Source organism: Pelobates fuscus, chromosome 1 (genome assembly GCF_036172605.1).
Source record: "Pelobates fuscus isolate aPelFus1 chromosome 1, aPelFus1.pri, whole genome shotgun sequence".
Taxonomy (NCBI): domain Eukaryota; kingdom Metazoa; phylum Chordata; class Amphibia; order Anura; family Pelobatidae; genus Pelobates; species Pelobates fuscus.
In genome coordinates this window covers 419,296,757-419,310,267 of record NC_086317.1, presented here as the reverse complement: position 1 = coordinate 419,310,267, position 13,511 = coordinate 419,296,757, and the positions used below count along the sequence as shown (strand labels likewise).

The following is a 13,511-nucleotide window of genomic DNA, read 5'->3' as shown; positions in this document are numbered from 1 at the left end:
CAAAAATAAGTATATCCGTAACTTATAAAGGGTATCATGTAGACAGTCACATGACCCAATAAAAATTTGCAAAAATAAGCATATTCCTTTTGTTAAAAAATGTTATTTTCCATAAAGATAACATGAGGTGTAGCACCAATAATTAATATCCAGATACCATTTAATATTTCCTTTTAAATGGGCACTCTAAGCACCAGAACAACTGCAACTCAATATAGTGTTTAGATGACATGAGACTTCACTGCAGTCTCTACGATGTAAACACTGCCTTGTCTGTGAAAAGGCAAAGTTTACATCGCTCCTCTAGAAGCTGCAAGCCTGGCAAGGCCGATGTTTAGAATCCTCAGGATGTGTGTGAAGATGCTGGATGCTCTCCATAAAGATGTATTGGAAAAAGGCATTTCTCTGAAGAGATGCTGATTGGCACAGTGTGGAGATATCTATATCTATGTGCTCAGTAGGCCCTGAATGCTTGTCTACAGAATGTTGGTTAAGATATTCGTTAATGATGATCTCAGACAGGGATGGACTGGCGGCCTTACAAAGAATGTCATGGAATGGGATTAAAGGTAAGTGAAACTCTTTTATTTTAGTTAGAAATGGGGGCATGAATCTAAATAGCCAGGAGTACCTCTAACAGTCAAAGCATATATTTGTCTTTCTAATTTTCATGTTCTCCTTTAATGCTTGTTGCTATTCCCACAACTTTCACGCAAACACATATTTGTTATTGTGGGGATAAGTAAATATGTATTAAAAATCAAAGGAAGTGAAAGTACTGCTATAATGTCTGATGATACAGGTGCATTGTTGTAGAGATTAAGGCTTGAAGCAGAAGATTACTATTATAGAATAAAACAACAAAGAGCAGATTAAAGAACTGAGATGTTGAGATCGACATAAAGAAATTGCAATTCAAATTTGTCCTGCTAAAAGACTCAATGATGAGAACATATAGGAACATAATGATGTAGGTCCACAGTTAGAAACCTGATGAATGTGCGGTTTGTACGAATACCTAGTAAATTCTCAGTAGGATGTTGCACTCACCTGCCCTCCTCTCCTTCCAGCATCTTCCTGTAGGTGGCAATCTCAATATCCAGAGCCAGTTTCACATTCATCAGCTCCTGGTATTCTCGCAGTTGACGAGCCATGTCCTGCTTGGCCTTTTGTAGAGCACCTTCCAGCTCAGAAAGCTTGTTCTTGGCATCTCTGACAGCAGATTCTCCACGTTCCTCAGCTTCATTTATTGCAGATTCAAATGCAGAGCGCTGAAATGTTTTTATACATTTTATAATATATTACTTTTTTAAAGTGAATACAGTTGGGAAACGTTAACAATAGCAATAGAAGTGCTGATTTTGCAGAATCTAAATGTTATTTAATGTTATCTCTTCAACTACCTGGTTTATTCACTTGACATAAAACCTGTTTTACCTGTGCTTTCACATTGTCAATTTCTCCTCTTAGTCTCTGAATTGCACGATTTAATTCACAGATCTCATCTCTGCTGCTCTGCAGATTGTTCCCATTCCTTCCTGCCGCTGTCTGAAGCTCCTCAAACTGCCAAAGGCAAAAGAAAAATTAGTATAGAAACATTTTTTATAGGTAATGATCTGTATGATTTGAATTGGATAGACTCACCCGTGACTGGTACGTGGCCTCCGCCTCAGTTCTGCTCCTGTTAGCAATGTCCTCATATTGAGATCTGACCTCAGCAATGATTCCATCCAGGTCCAGATCCCGACTGTTATCCATGGACACAACCACTGAGGTGTCTGAGATCTGAGCCTGGAGCTGGGCTATTTCCTATAAGGATACAAAGAACAGACGAGGCATGGTTGTAAAATCCTCTATTTTCTCACGTATAATAACTTCGTTATTAACATAAAGGCATTCTAATCTGACATACTTAGATATATTTGGGGTTGTAACTATACTTCATATTTGTTTTGCATTCCTTGTAAAATGACTGATGTCATGGATATTAAATCTTTCCAATTTAGCAACAGATAAAAGTGAAACTGTATTTACCGCATCATACAGAGTCCTCAAGAAATTGATCTCTTCATTCAGGGAATCAGCCTTTCCTTGTAATTCCGCTCTATTCATAAAAGCTGCGTCTACATCCTGAAGAAGAGATGAATGCATAGTAACAGTAAAATTATAGATATATGTTTATATTTGTTATTCCTTTATATATAGATACAATTTATGTATGATATCACTCACCCTCTTTATTCCAACAAACTCATTCTCTGCAGCAGTGCGTCTGTTCACTTCTTCTTCATATCTAGAACGTTAAACATTAATAACAAGCATACAGAATTCTAAATATACAGGGTGCTTTTTCTTAAGGAACTTTTAAGTTTACATTTTCTTCTTAATAATATCAAAGTGGAATGGGCTCTTAAGTACATTTTAAGAGGCAAAAATAATAGACAAATGATATGTTGGAAATTGGAATTTGTGCAAACATTGAAGACATTTATTATTTTCTTCCCAGATATATATATATATATATATATATATATATATATATATATATATATATATATATATATATATATATATATATATAAAATAAACCCCCATATATGATATTTCTGAATAACTCCATGATGTTGCAGTACGAGTGGATTAATTTAATATATTTATTTATCCTATTGTATTATAAACTATCTAAATAGCAGCATACCTTCTCCTTAGTTCTTCCACAGATTGCTCCATACTGTTCCTTTCTGAGTCCAGACGTTCTCTTTCACATCCCAGACTCTCCAGCTGTCTCCTGAGGTTACCAATAAAAGCCTCAAACAGTGGTTCTATCTGAATGTGTGCACTTCTCTGTTCTTGTAATAAAGACCACTTTGTCTCCAGCATTTTATTCTGCTGTTCCAAAAATCTAACCTAGAAAAAAAATAGTTTTATATACTTTTTGTTAGACACCATATATATTTAGTACAAGGTTTCTAATAATATTTTATAAAAAGTGCAAACTGTACTACAAGTGATGTAGAAGCATGCCTTATTTCAGCATGTAATGAAAATAGTATTTTTATTATTAATTTTAATATTATTAGACTGCAATAGAAATTTTAGTAACCCATACAGGGGTTACATATATGCATCATTTGGCTCTCTAGATGTTGTGGAATACATCTCCCTTGATGCTTTGCCAGCATTATGACTGTAAGAGCACTACAGGTAATGTAGTCCACAACATCTGGAGTGCTACCCCTGCTCTAGACATTACTTTTATCCCAAAACATTCATAAGCTAGTAGATCGTTCTTTAATAGCATATGTAGATAAAACCATAATGAAATAGTTAACGCTTATTGTAGATTTAGCTGTAATTACATTGCACATACTTAGATTGCATTAGGTAATATTTGATTCATAGAAATAAATAAATAAGAGTGCTGGTACTGGTAAACATTGGCTTCTGCAGCAAAAAAACGTCTGAAAGCACACTATATTGATGTAAACTGCAAAATAGTTTAATTTTGTTGTCTCATAACCTCTTGAAATTAAGACATAAAAACACTGACTGATACCAGTTTGAACCATCAGCATAAGTGTTTTAAGAAGGAATAGCACATCTGCATACGACAAATTCAGTTATTTCTTTATTCCACGTATTCATTAAAATGATCTCACCTTGTCAATGAAAGAAGCAAATTTGTCATTCAGTCCTCTAATCTGATTCTTCTCTTCAGTCCTCACTCGCTGAATGCTTGGGTCGATCTCCAGGTTGAGAGGAGCCAGAAGACCTTGGTTCACAGTAACGTTGTTGATACCTCCAGAGCAACCAGATCCCCCAAATCCATAACCAATACCTCCAATACTGAAACCAGATCCATATCCAGATCCATGTCCAGATCCGTGTCCAGTCTTCCCAGAATGGCAGCTTCCCATTGAGATCTTGTTTCCCCTGGAACCCATACTATGGGCACTTCTGCTGCTAAAGCAATGCAGGGTCTTATGACCATGAGCTGCTGATTTGGAGGAGTGAGATAATGTGTGGTAAGAGCTGCCATGTTTAGGAGAAGCCATTGAACAGGAGCTGAAGTGCTTGTGTCCAGAGGTACCAAGGATGGAGTGATGAGACATGATGTTACTTCTTGCAGAGGAGATGTAAGGATGTAGAGATCACGTTAAGTATGCTCAGGCGATTCACATCTTCTAGACAAAAACTCACTCTTTTTATACTTCAAATGGGTGTTGGCTCGCTCACCCAAATTAATGTTATTAGCTGCTATGATCGTTGTTTGGGAATATTATTGCTGTCTGATTTCACGGAAATAAAACTTTAACACACCTATGTCATCAAAGCTAAATGCATTTATTGTTGGCTTCCTTTAGTTTAACCCCTTAAGGACGGCAGGCGTTCTATGACTTCCATTTTGTGTGGTCCAAAACGACGGAGGGCGGCATAGAACGTCCCCGCCATGTACTTACCTGGTCCCTGACCTTCCCCCAACGGCGGTCGCGGCCTTGACTTGCAGAGAGTCCCAGTAGGGAAGCATTTCCCTATTAAGTGGATTAATCTCATAAGAGCAAGCATTATTCTGCTAGGATAAGACCTGCCGAATATGGGGTACTTTGACGTAGTTGTCAGGCTTATGCAATGTATGATCATATAATGTAACTAAACACCCATCATTTTTTGTCTAGGTGAGGTGTTTTTAAATAAAACTATTACAATCTCTAAGATTTGAAATCATTGTTTAGTGAATAAGCGAGTGCACTGGATTCTGTATTTTGTATATTTTGGCCCCAGCAGCACCCTATAATGTATGCATGTTCAGGTGAGTGCAGCCCTCTTGAATTTGTTTATATATATATATATATATATATATATATATATATATATATATATATATATATATATATATATATATATAAATCTAAGTACTTTTATATACACATACACATACATACAACATTAATAAAAGTGTATTTTAATATTAATATATATATATATATAATTATATATCTATTAATATCAAAAAATACACTTAGAATAACGAAAATTTTACATATAATTATATATAATAAAAATAATCAATTAATAAATTGAAAAAAAACTAAATAAATAAATATTTAAAAAAATGTTTTCAAAATATTGTTCTAACTGTATTTTCATATTACATATGTATTTTCATATTAATATACATATATTAAATCCAAAATACATTTAGAATGATGCTATAAATACATATATCTATCTATCTATCTACATGTGCATATAGATATATAAATAAAAATAATTTTTAAAAAATGATATATATACATATATATATATATATATATATATATATATATGCATATATATTTAAATTCTACAAATATAATTATATAATATTTTTACATAATCAAGTCATTTTATTAATTACATTACATTAATTACAATCTGAGGGACCTGCCCGACAACCCAGGCAGAAAGTCCAGAGAATTGGACACACAAGCCCTAGATTTAACCCTATATTTAGTTACAACTTTCTAGGACACCATAATATGTACATGGAGGTTAGTGTTTAACTCGGGAGACTTCGCTGAACACGAATATTATTGTTTAAAAACAGCAAAACATATCCCAACGATGAAATTGTCAGTCAAAATTCAGTTGTTTGCATTTTCACACGCAAGTGGTACTTTCACTGATGATATAATTGTTGTGATACATTTTACTATTTTAAAACACTAATATCTGGTTTGGCGTAGTCTCCCGAGGATAACAGTACCCCCCCCCCCCCCCCTCATGTACAGTTTTTATGGTGTTTTCAAAAGTTACTGAGTCAAATATAAGGCTTGAATGTCCTTTTTTTTTACATTGACATTTCCCCTATTGATTATGTTGCCCTTGAGAATGCATGGTAGCTCAGAAATGAGAATTAGCCCCATGATGGCATACCATTTATAAAAGTAGACAACCCAGGCTATTGCAAATGGGGTATGTCCAGTCTTTTGTAGTAGCCACTTAGTCACAAATGCTGGCCAAAATTAGCATTCAATTTAGTTTCTTGCATTTTTCACACACAATCAAATATGAACGCTAAGTTTGAAGAGGTGAATTTCGTCTGAACATACATATAGCGCAAATTTAAGGTTTTGTTTACGTTTTGTTTTGATCACAACTTCTACAATTGGCTCAGTCCTTAAGGGGTTAAAGTACTTTAAGTAATAGATGGCTTGACAATTTATTCTGCCATATTTTTTCAAATCTTGACTTTTATGTTTGAAGAAATAGTCATTCAAATGTTTCTTATCTACTAATGAAATATATATTATTTCCCTGCAGCACATTTTTAACAAAAAAATGCATTTTTATCAAATTTTAGCTTGATAACAGTGTTATGATATTAAAAATAGTTTTGAGGTGACAGTTGTCCTTTAAGGAAGGTGAAATTCTGTTTTAACCAGAGGACGAACCCATGAGGATTTGAGCTTGTTTGCACCTTTTTGGCAAATAACAGCCTTGTATCACTTTAACTTGGCATTCTTGAAACCTTTTTTGGCCTGTCTGACTAATGTAGATAGTATCACCATGCTACCACTGTAATTTGGCAAAATGTTACTGTACAAATCCCGTCAGCAGATATGGCACGTAAAGGCAGGAAGAATTGACATGTAACTCAGCCAAAACATTCACACCTTCACACATCACAAACACAGCTCCTGGCAGATGAAGTTGTTTATCAGGATGAAGATGGTTGTGGCTGCGAGGTAATGCTTTAGATAAGTATACCCACGATCCACTAGACACCATGAGCACCATCAACTAAGCTGAGATGTCATATTTGGAAGACTTTGCAAATTATGCAGTTTTTAGCCTCATTACAATCCAGTTTTAGCCTTATTGCACACACAAAAAAATAAATACATGTTTTACAGAATGCTGCACCAAAAACACACAAGTTGTGGAGGAAAAGGTGATATGGTGAGAGAGACACAAGGTGGGCTTTATGTAGAGGTCCTCAAATGGGGGAAGGAGGAGTTATGGGAAGATACACAAAGTTTGGGACAGATAAATGTATACTGTGGGAATAGGGAGATATGTTTTTAGATATGTAGTTTGGGCTGAGACATCCAACCACTTTCTTTTAATTCCTAACTGTTTAGTAGACAAGCTAAACGAGAAAGAGTATTTTAACTGTATGATTGTGCTTATCTCTGCAACTACACTTCATCATAAAGTACATTTCACAAATAAAAAGAAAAGCCATTTGAGTTTTTGGTCAGGACTCTGCCGACTGATCATCATTTTCTGGGTGCCCTCTTTTTAAACTAACAGAATAGCACTTTATCTGCTATGTTTCTTTATAGAAGATGAAAGGATGTAAAAAGTACAAAGTTGTTCTGGAATGGTAATCTTTTCTATTCCTACCTGTGCTTTGGCAGGGATCATTTGAGAGTCACATGTTCTACATTGGTTTCTTTATTATCTCACAGAAGAGTAATTATTCATACTGCCAATGCCATTGTCACATTCACAATATTGCACCATTTCTACCTCTATCTCTTTTTCTATATCTGTTTTTTATGTAAAGTAACACAGACAATAAAACTTACTATTTGTGCGTATATCCTTCAGCAACTGTGTCACTTCAAGCAATGCTCAGAACTGACGGGTTATTCACTACACACTGGAATTTGGCCTCAATTTAATATTGCTGGATAGGCAGCCGGATGGTTTTACAACATTTGATAGGGCCATTGTGATTATTTTTGAAAGTTTTTTGAAAGACATCTATATTTTTATTTTTTTTGAACTATGAAACCAGTTATTTTACAATAAAACCAATAAGTACAGGTGATACTCGAAAAATGAGAATATCATGCATTAGCTCATTAATTTTAGTAATGCAACATAAAAGGTGAAACTAATATATGAGATAGACGCATTACATGCAAAGCAAGATAGTTCAAGCCATGATTTGTCATAAGCATAGGCGTGCGCACGGGGTGTGCCGGGTGTGCCTGGGCACACCCTAATCCCCGCGGCACGCCTATGAATGGAGACCGGCAGGGGAGATCTCGGGATCTCCCCTGTCGGCTCATGCAGAGCCGGCGCTATCCGAGCGCCGGCTCTGCTCTAAGCCTCCCTCCCCACTGGCCCACAGGCAGGGAGGGAGGCAGGAGAGGACCCGGGGAGCTCTTGCCAGCAGCTCCGCCGGGTCCTCTCGCGGGATTCTGAGCGTTGCCGCGGCAACGCTCAGATCTCGCGAGAGTGAACTCTAGCCTGCAGGGGCTAGAGTTCACTCTCCACTGGACCACCAGGGAAGGCAGCAGCAGAAATGACCCCCCTTCCCAAGCATAATGTAAGAAGTGAGGGGGGATATTAAGAAATCTGCCCCCACCTCCACTGGACCACCAGGGAAGGAATCAGCAGCAATGTTCCCCCTCCCTACATAAGGTAAGAAGGGAGGGGGGATATTTACCAAACAGCTCCCACACAATACACACAATCCAGTATATATCTTGCAAAATCATATAACATGGAAAATCCTGAAATTAGTTTAGAATCCACTACAGCAGGCACTAACAGAAAGTGGGAGATGAAGGATGAATGTTTTGGGAACATAAATCATGCCATGCATTCTAGAGGGGTATTTTTATACTGTGCAAGGAATGAACATTATGTTTTGAGGCTTAGGCAATTAATATATCGCCCTAGTGCCCATTCATATTTATTAGAACAGTAATGTAGGATTTTATAATCTCTAGTATAGGGCTTTATTTAATATTTTTAGATAAGCTGTTCAAACAATTGAATATTTTAGAAAAGCTATACAAATTATTGTTTATTTATTATTTTTTGGCAAACTTTTTTTTCAAAATATGTAATAATTAAAATTACATCATATATTAACCCCTTAAGGAGACAGCTTCAGAAGCTTGTCTTACGCTTAATGACACAAGCATTTTTTGCATTTTCTTGCTGTATGCGTTCAACTGCAATTTGCATCTCTCTTATTGCACCGACACATATTATATACAGTTTTTTAAAGGACAGAAATGGCTTTAATTTAATGTAATATATATATATATATATATATATATATATATATATATATATATATATATATATATATATATATATATATATATATATATATATATATATATATATATATATATATATGCTTATTTATTATTAGAAAAATACAAAAAAAAAAAAATTGTGTTTTTTATACAGTTTTTGCAATAATAATGCAATAATAATGTGTGCCTAATTAGTGCAGGTTAAAAAATAAATTCATTTAGTTGTTCTGATTTACAGAATATATAATGTGTCTGGGATTTTAAGTGTTTTTGGGTAGTTACAGGTCACAAAGCTCAAGGAGTAAAATAAACTTTTAATGTGGAGCAATTTTAGAATTTGGTATGTTTGTCTTGTAAGCTTAATAGCCATAAAAGAAAACAAAATTGCCACACAAAAGTATATATTTATATAAAGTAGACATCACAGGCTATTGTCCTAAGGTTGTTTTAACACTTTCTAAGTAGCCATTTCACCGCCAATCTCTGCTAAATATTGGAGTAAAATTTAGTTTTTTGGGGTTTTTGGCACACAAACCTATAACAAAGAACTTCTCATGTGTATTTTGTAAAGTTGGTGTGTGCTATTCCTGTACAAAATTGTATTATGTGTTCAGTTAGTTCTGCTGAGTACAACGGTACCCCCATTGTATGTCTTTGGCACTATTTCATGAAGTTACAGTGTCATATAGGAGACCTGTCTGTTTCAACATTTACAGTCGAATTTTGAGAGGCGGAGTTAATGGGCCTATGTTTCAATTTGGGGTATTATAGCAGTTTGACTGTTCAAAAAAACCCCACAAAGGCCTACCATTTGTAAAAGTAGACACCTCAGGGTATCTTATATGGTGCATATTGTGCTTTAACATGCCCCGATTTTTTCACCAATATATGCCAAAGTATGTGGTAAAAATTAATTTTGGGCATTTTTTACATAGGGATTAAATTTTTGCTGGGCATTTTGTACATTTCATATGTGCCACTAAGTTCAAACCCCCCAAATTATGCTCAGCTAAGTCTTCTGAGTAAAACAATATGCCCAATATATGACCCAGACACTATTTTGTGAAGTTACACTGCTGTAAAAGAGACGTAACAAGTTAAGGTTTTTAAGTTTCATGGCGGGTTTTGATGCGTCCGTGTACCACTTTGGAGCACTTGAGCAGGCTACATATTACAACTACACTATAAAGACATACCATTTCTTAAAGAACACATCCCAGGGTATTTCAAAAGGCATATTTTGAACCTTAGCGTGGGATAATGTTTCCGCTAGCTTGTACCAAGTGTAGTGGTAATAAGCATTTTTTTCTGCCTTTTTGACACACAAAGTGAGTTTGTGCAGTATATTTTGCAAACCTTATGTGTACTACGACTGTATACTACTTCATATGTTGCTTAGCTATGTCGGCTGAGTACAGCAATACCCCCGTATGTACCTTTGCCAGGTATATAAGTGGACATTTGAGACACAGCCATTCCAGTTTTTTTCAAACTTTGAAGTTTTACGCTGTGTCCATGTCCCATTTTAGAGTATTTTACAAGGCTATCTAATCCAATTACACCATAAAGGCATACAATTTCTTAAAGAAGACCCAGGGTAATTCAAAAGGCATATTTTGAACCTTAGCGTGGGATCATTTTTCCGCTAGCTTGTATCAAGTATAGTGGTAATGAGCATTTTTTTTATCTATTTTTTTACTTTGTAAAACTTTTTTTACTTTGTAAAACCCGTTTTGTAACTTTTTTTTTTACTTATTAAATATTTTGCACTTTCTTAACTTTTTTACACTTTTAAAAAAATTTTAAACTTTTCTTTTACTGTTAACCCCTAACTAGCAGTAAACAGCACTAACAGTAAATTCCCATAACTCCCACCCACCCACCCCAGCTAGCAAAATAAAATACTTAAATTAATTAATTAATTAAATAAATTGAACTCCTGAGGGTTAAAAAAATAAAGAAAAGTTAATCCTCAGGGGTTAAAAAAAATTAGATCACAGTATAATACTGTGACCTGTATTTTGATCACTGTAGGCAGTGATCAACCGGCAGGGAAGGGGTTAAGTTTTATTTAGACTGGGTAAAGGGGGGTGGTATTTTTTTTTTTTTACTCAAAGGTTACTAAAACATTTTAAAAAAATGTTTTTTAACTTTTTAAAGCTTATTTTAAAACATTTTTTTAATGTTAACCGTTAGTTAACCTAACACCAAATTCCCCAATTTCCCACTAAATTCCACCCATCCCAGCTAGCTAAATATATATTATTTAAATATTTAAATTAATAAAATAAATTTAACCCCTGAGGATTAAAAAAAAATTATAATTAACCCTCAGGGGTTAAAAAAAAATCAGATGACATTAAAATGTATACCCTGCTAAGTGATCACTGTAGTCAGTGATCAATTGGCAGGGAAGGGGTTAATTTTATTAAAGCAGGGGAGAAGATCAGCAGCACTGATCCGTCTCCTTGCAAATTCACACAGAACCCGAAAGTGCAGGGAGGCGGAAGGTGAGTATATGGAGCACATGTGCTCGCTCTGACAGCCTGTCAGAGCGAGCACCGGTGCTGGGGCAGCCTGATCGGGTGCTACCGGTCTACCTCTAATTCAGAGGCAGACCTGAGCACCGTTAACCTCACGATCGCCGCGATTGTGGCGATCTGGGGTTAACTTAGTAATGGTCCTTAACTGAAGGACAAGGTTCACGGAAAATTTCCGCCCGCGGTCGGGAAGGGGTTAAAAGTTAATAAATGTATGTAAACAAAATCTAATTATGTTTAACAAAATGAAATCATTTTAAAAGTTTATAAAAAATATATTGAATCTTCTAAAAAGCTTATCTAAAAATATTAAATCAAGGCCATGATGACATGTGCAACACCACAATCTAGTATTTAATCGTATAGAATTTTTATCGCCTTAAATAAATCTTCCTATGACACATAATGCCATAATGTGTTAATTCTTAAACAATTTACAATAAACACAATGTTATCAAGCATTGTTGAATGAATACCATTTTATTGAAGAGAAACGGTACAGGTAGGTAGTAAAGCGTATATTTACAACATATGAGTGAGGATTATCCTAAGAGAAGATGGGGAATAGAAATATTTAGAGTTTGCAAATGAGAATGATCTATGCATAGTGAATACCAAACAGATCAATATAGCAGATTGATAATATATAGTGCCAGTGATTTCACTACAATCTATACTTTCACTTTTGCACTAATATATGTAGAGACGTGGCTTGCTTCTACTTTAGCAGTGGTGTCCGTGGTCAGAGCTATGTTTGCTTTTGGAGAGGTGGCTAAAGCTCCTCCCACTGCTTGCACTGAATCCTCCCTTATGATCACTTGTACCATGGGACTTCCCTCCTGAGCTGGATTTTCCTCCAGTGCTAGAATGTAGCACAGCTGAAAGACATGAATGTAGAATGTTAAACATTTGCTGAAAAACATGGATGTAGAATGGTAACTATTTGTACTTGACTGGACTGAAATGTTCAACCAAAGAAGCAGCCATTTAAGGTCTGTAATAAATATGAAATATATAGAGAAATATACATAACGAGGGGCAATTTGCAAATTAAAAAAACATTAAATTAAAAAAAGTTTGAAGAATCAGAGTTCTTAAAATAACTATTAAAATGTGTTTTACTATAGTCTGAATTGTACTTAAAATGTTACATTAAGATCTGTTACACATATAGAGTAAGCGTATTACTAAGCACATTTGTATATGTATGTGTGGGTGACCACGTGTTTGTGTGTTACATGATAATCAGCAATTGTTACTAACATTGCCTAGAGTGTAAAACAATGTATAGATCAATTTAACACTGGAAAGAGGAATGTGACAGTGTAGCTTATTCAGAATTTAAAGTGTGACATTAACAAGTGAGTTACACGCTTAATCTATGTATGCATATGTCCTCGTTAACATTTAATTAAATTCTTTAAATATTGCCTCACTTACATATATTAACAGAGTCATGCGCAGTCAACCTAAAACAAAACATAAAAAGTATTAGTTTAGCACTAAATGACTTTCTCACATTTGGTCAGAATAATAAGTGGTAATAATGTAATGGCATTTGATTTCAAATTTATAACTCTTTAACATTTGGGATTCTATTTCATATGTACAGTTTTTTTATTTTTATATTAGAACCTTAGTGAGTTGCTACTTCTGTGACATGTGTTCTTCTTTGCAACCACCATGTAATAAAGGTTAAAACAGCTGGTATGTGTCAAATGTTTACTAGGAGTCTGTCATCCCCAAGAAAAATAATAGTTTGGCTGCCTGTGAGGCCTCAGTCCTGTCTACCAAAATAAGTACATCCGTAACTTATAAAGGGTATCATGTAGACATCCGGTCATATGACCAATAACAATTTGCAAAAATAAGCATTTTCCTTTTGTTAAAAAAATATTATTTTCAATAAAGACAACATGAGGTG

At 34.9% G+C, this 13,511-nt stretch overlaps 1 protein-coding gene across 1 annotated transcript; it reads right to left on the bottom strand.

The window, feature by feature from the left end:
• Positions 1–1,046: 1,046 nt before the first annotated feature.
• Positions 1,047–4,165, bottom strand: LOC134570441 (keratin, type II cytoskeletal cochleal-like). Its single transcript, XM_063428504.1, has 7 exons — positions 3,660–4,165; positions 2,699–2,907; positions 2,233–2,293; positions 2,035–2,130; positions 1,645–1,809; positions 1,438–1,563; positions 1,047–1,271 (listed from the first exon to the last, which is right to left on the bottom strand). The coding sequence occupies exons 1-7, from the start codon at positions 4,110–4,112 to the stop codon at positions 1,047–1,049; spliced, it is 1,335 nt and encodes a 444-aa protein (XP_063284574.1). The 5' UTR covers positions 4,113–4,165.
• Between the last annotated feature and the right edge of the window lie 9,346 nt (positions 4,166–13,511).

Excerpts from the sequence above, each read along its gene's own strand:
- LOC134570441 (XM_063428504.1), bottom strand. The coding sequence starts at position 4,112 with ATGTCTCATCACTCCATCCTTGGTACCTCTGGACACAAGCACTTCAGC. Across the intron at positions 1,564-1,644 it reads AGGCCACGTACCAGTCACGG|TTTGAGGAGCTTCAGACAGC; the intron begins GTGAGTCTATCC and ends TGCCTTTGGCAG. Across the intron at positions 1,272-1,437 it reads TTGACAATGTGAAAGCACAG|CGCTCTGCATTTGAATCTGC; the intron begins GTAAAACAGGTT and ends AAAACATTTCAG.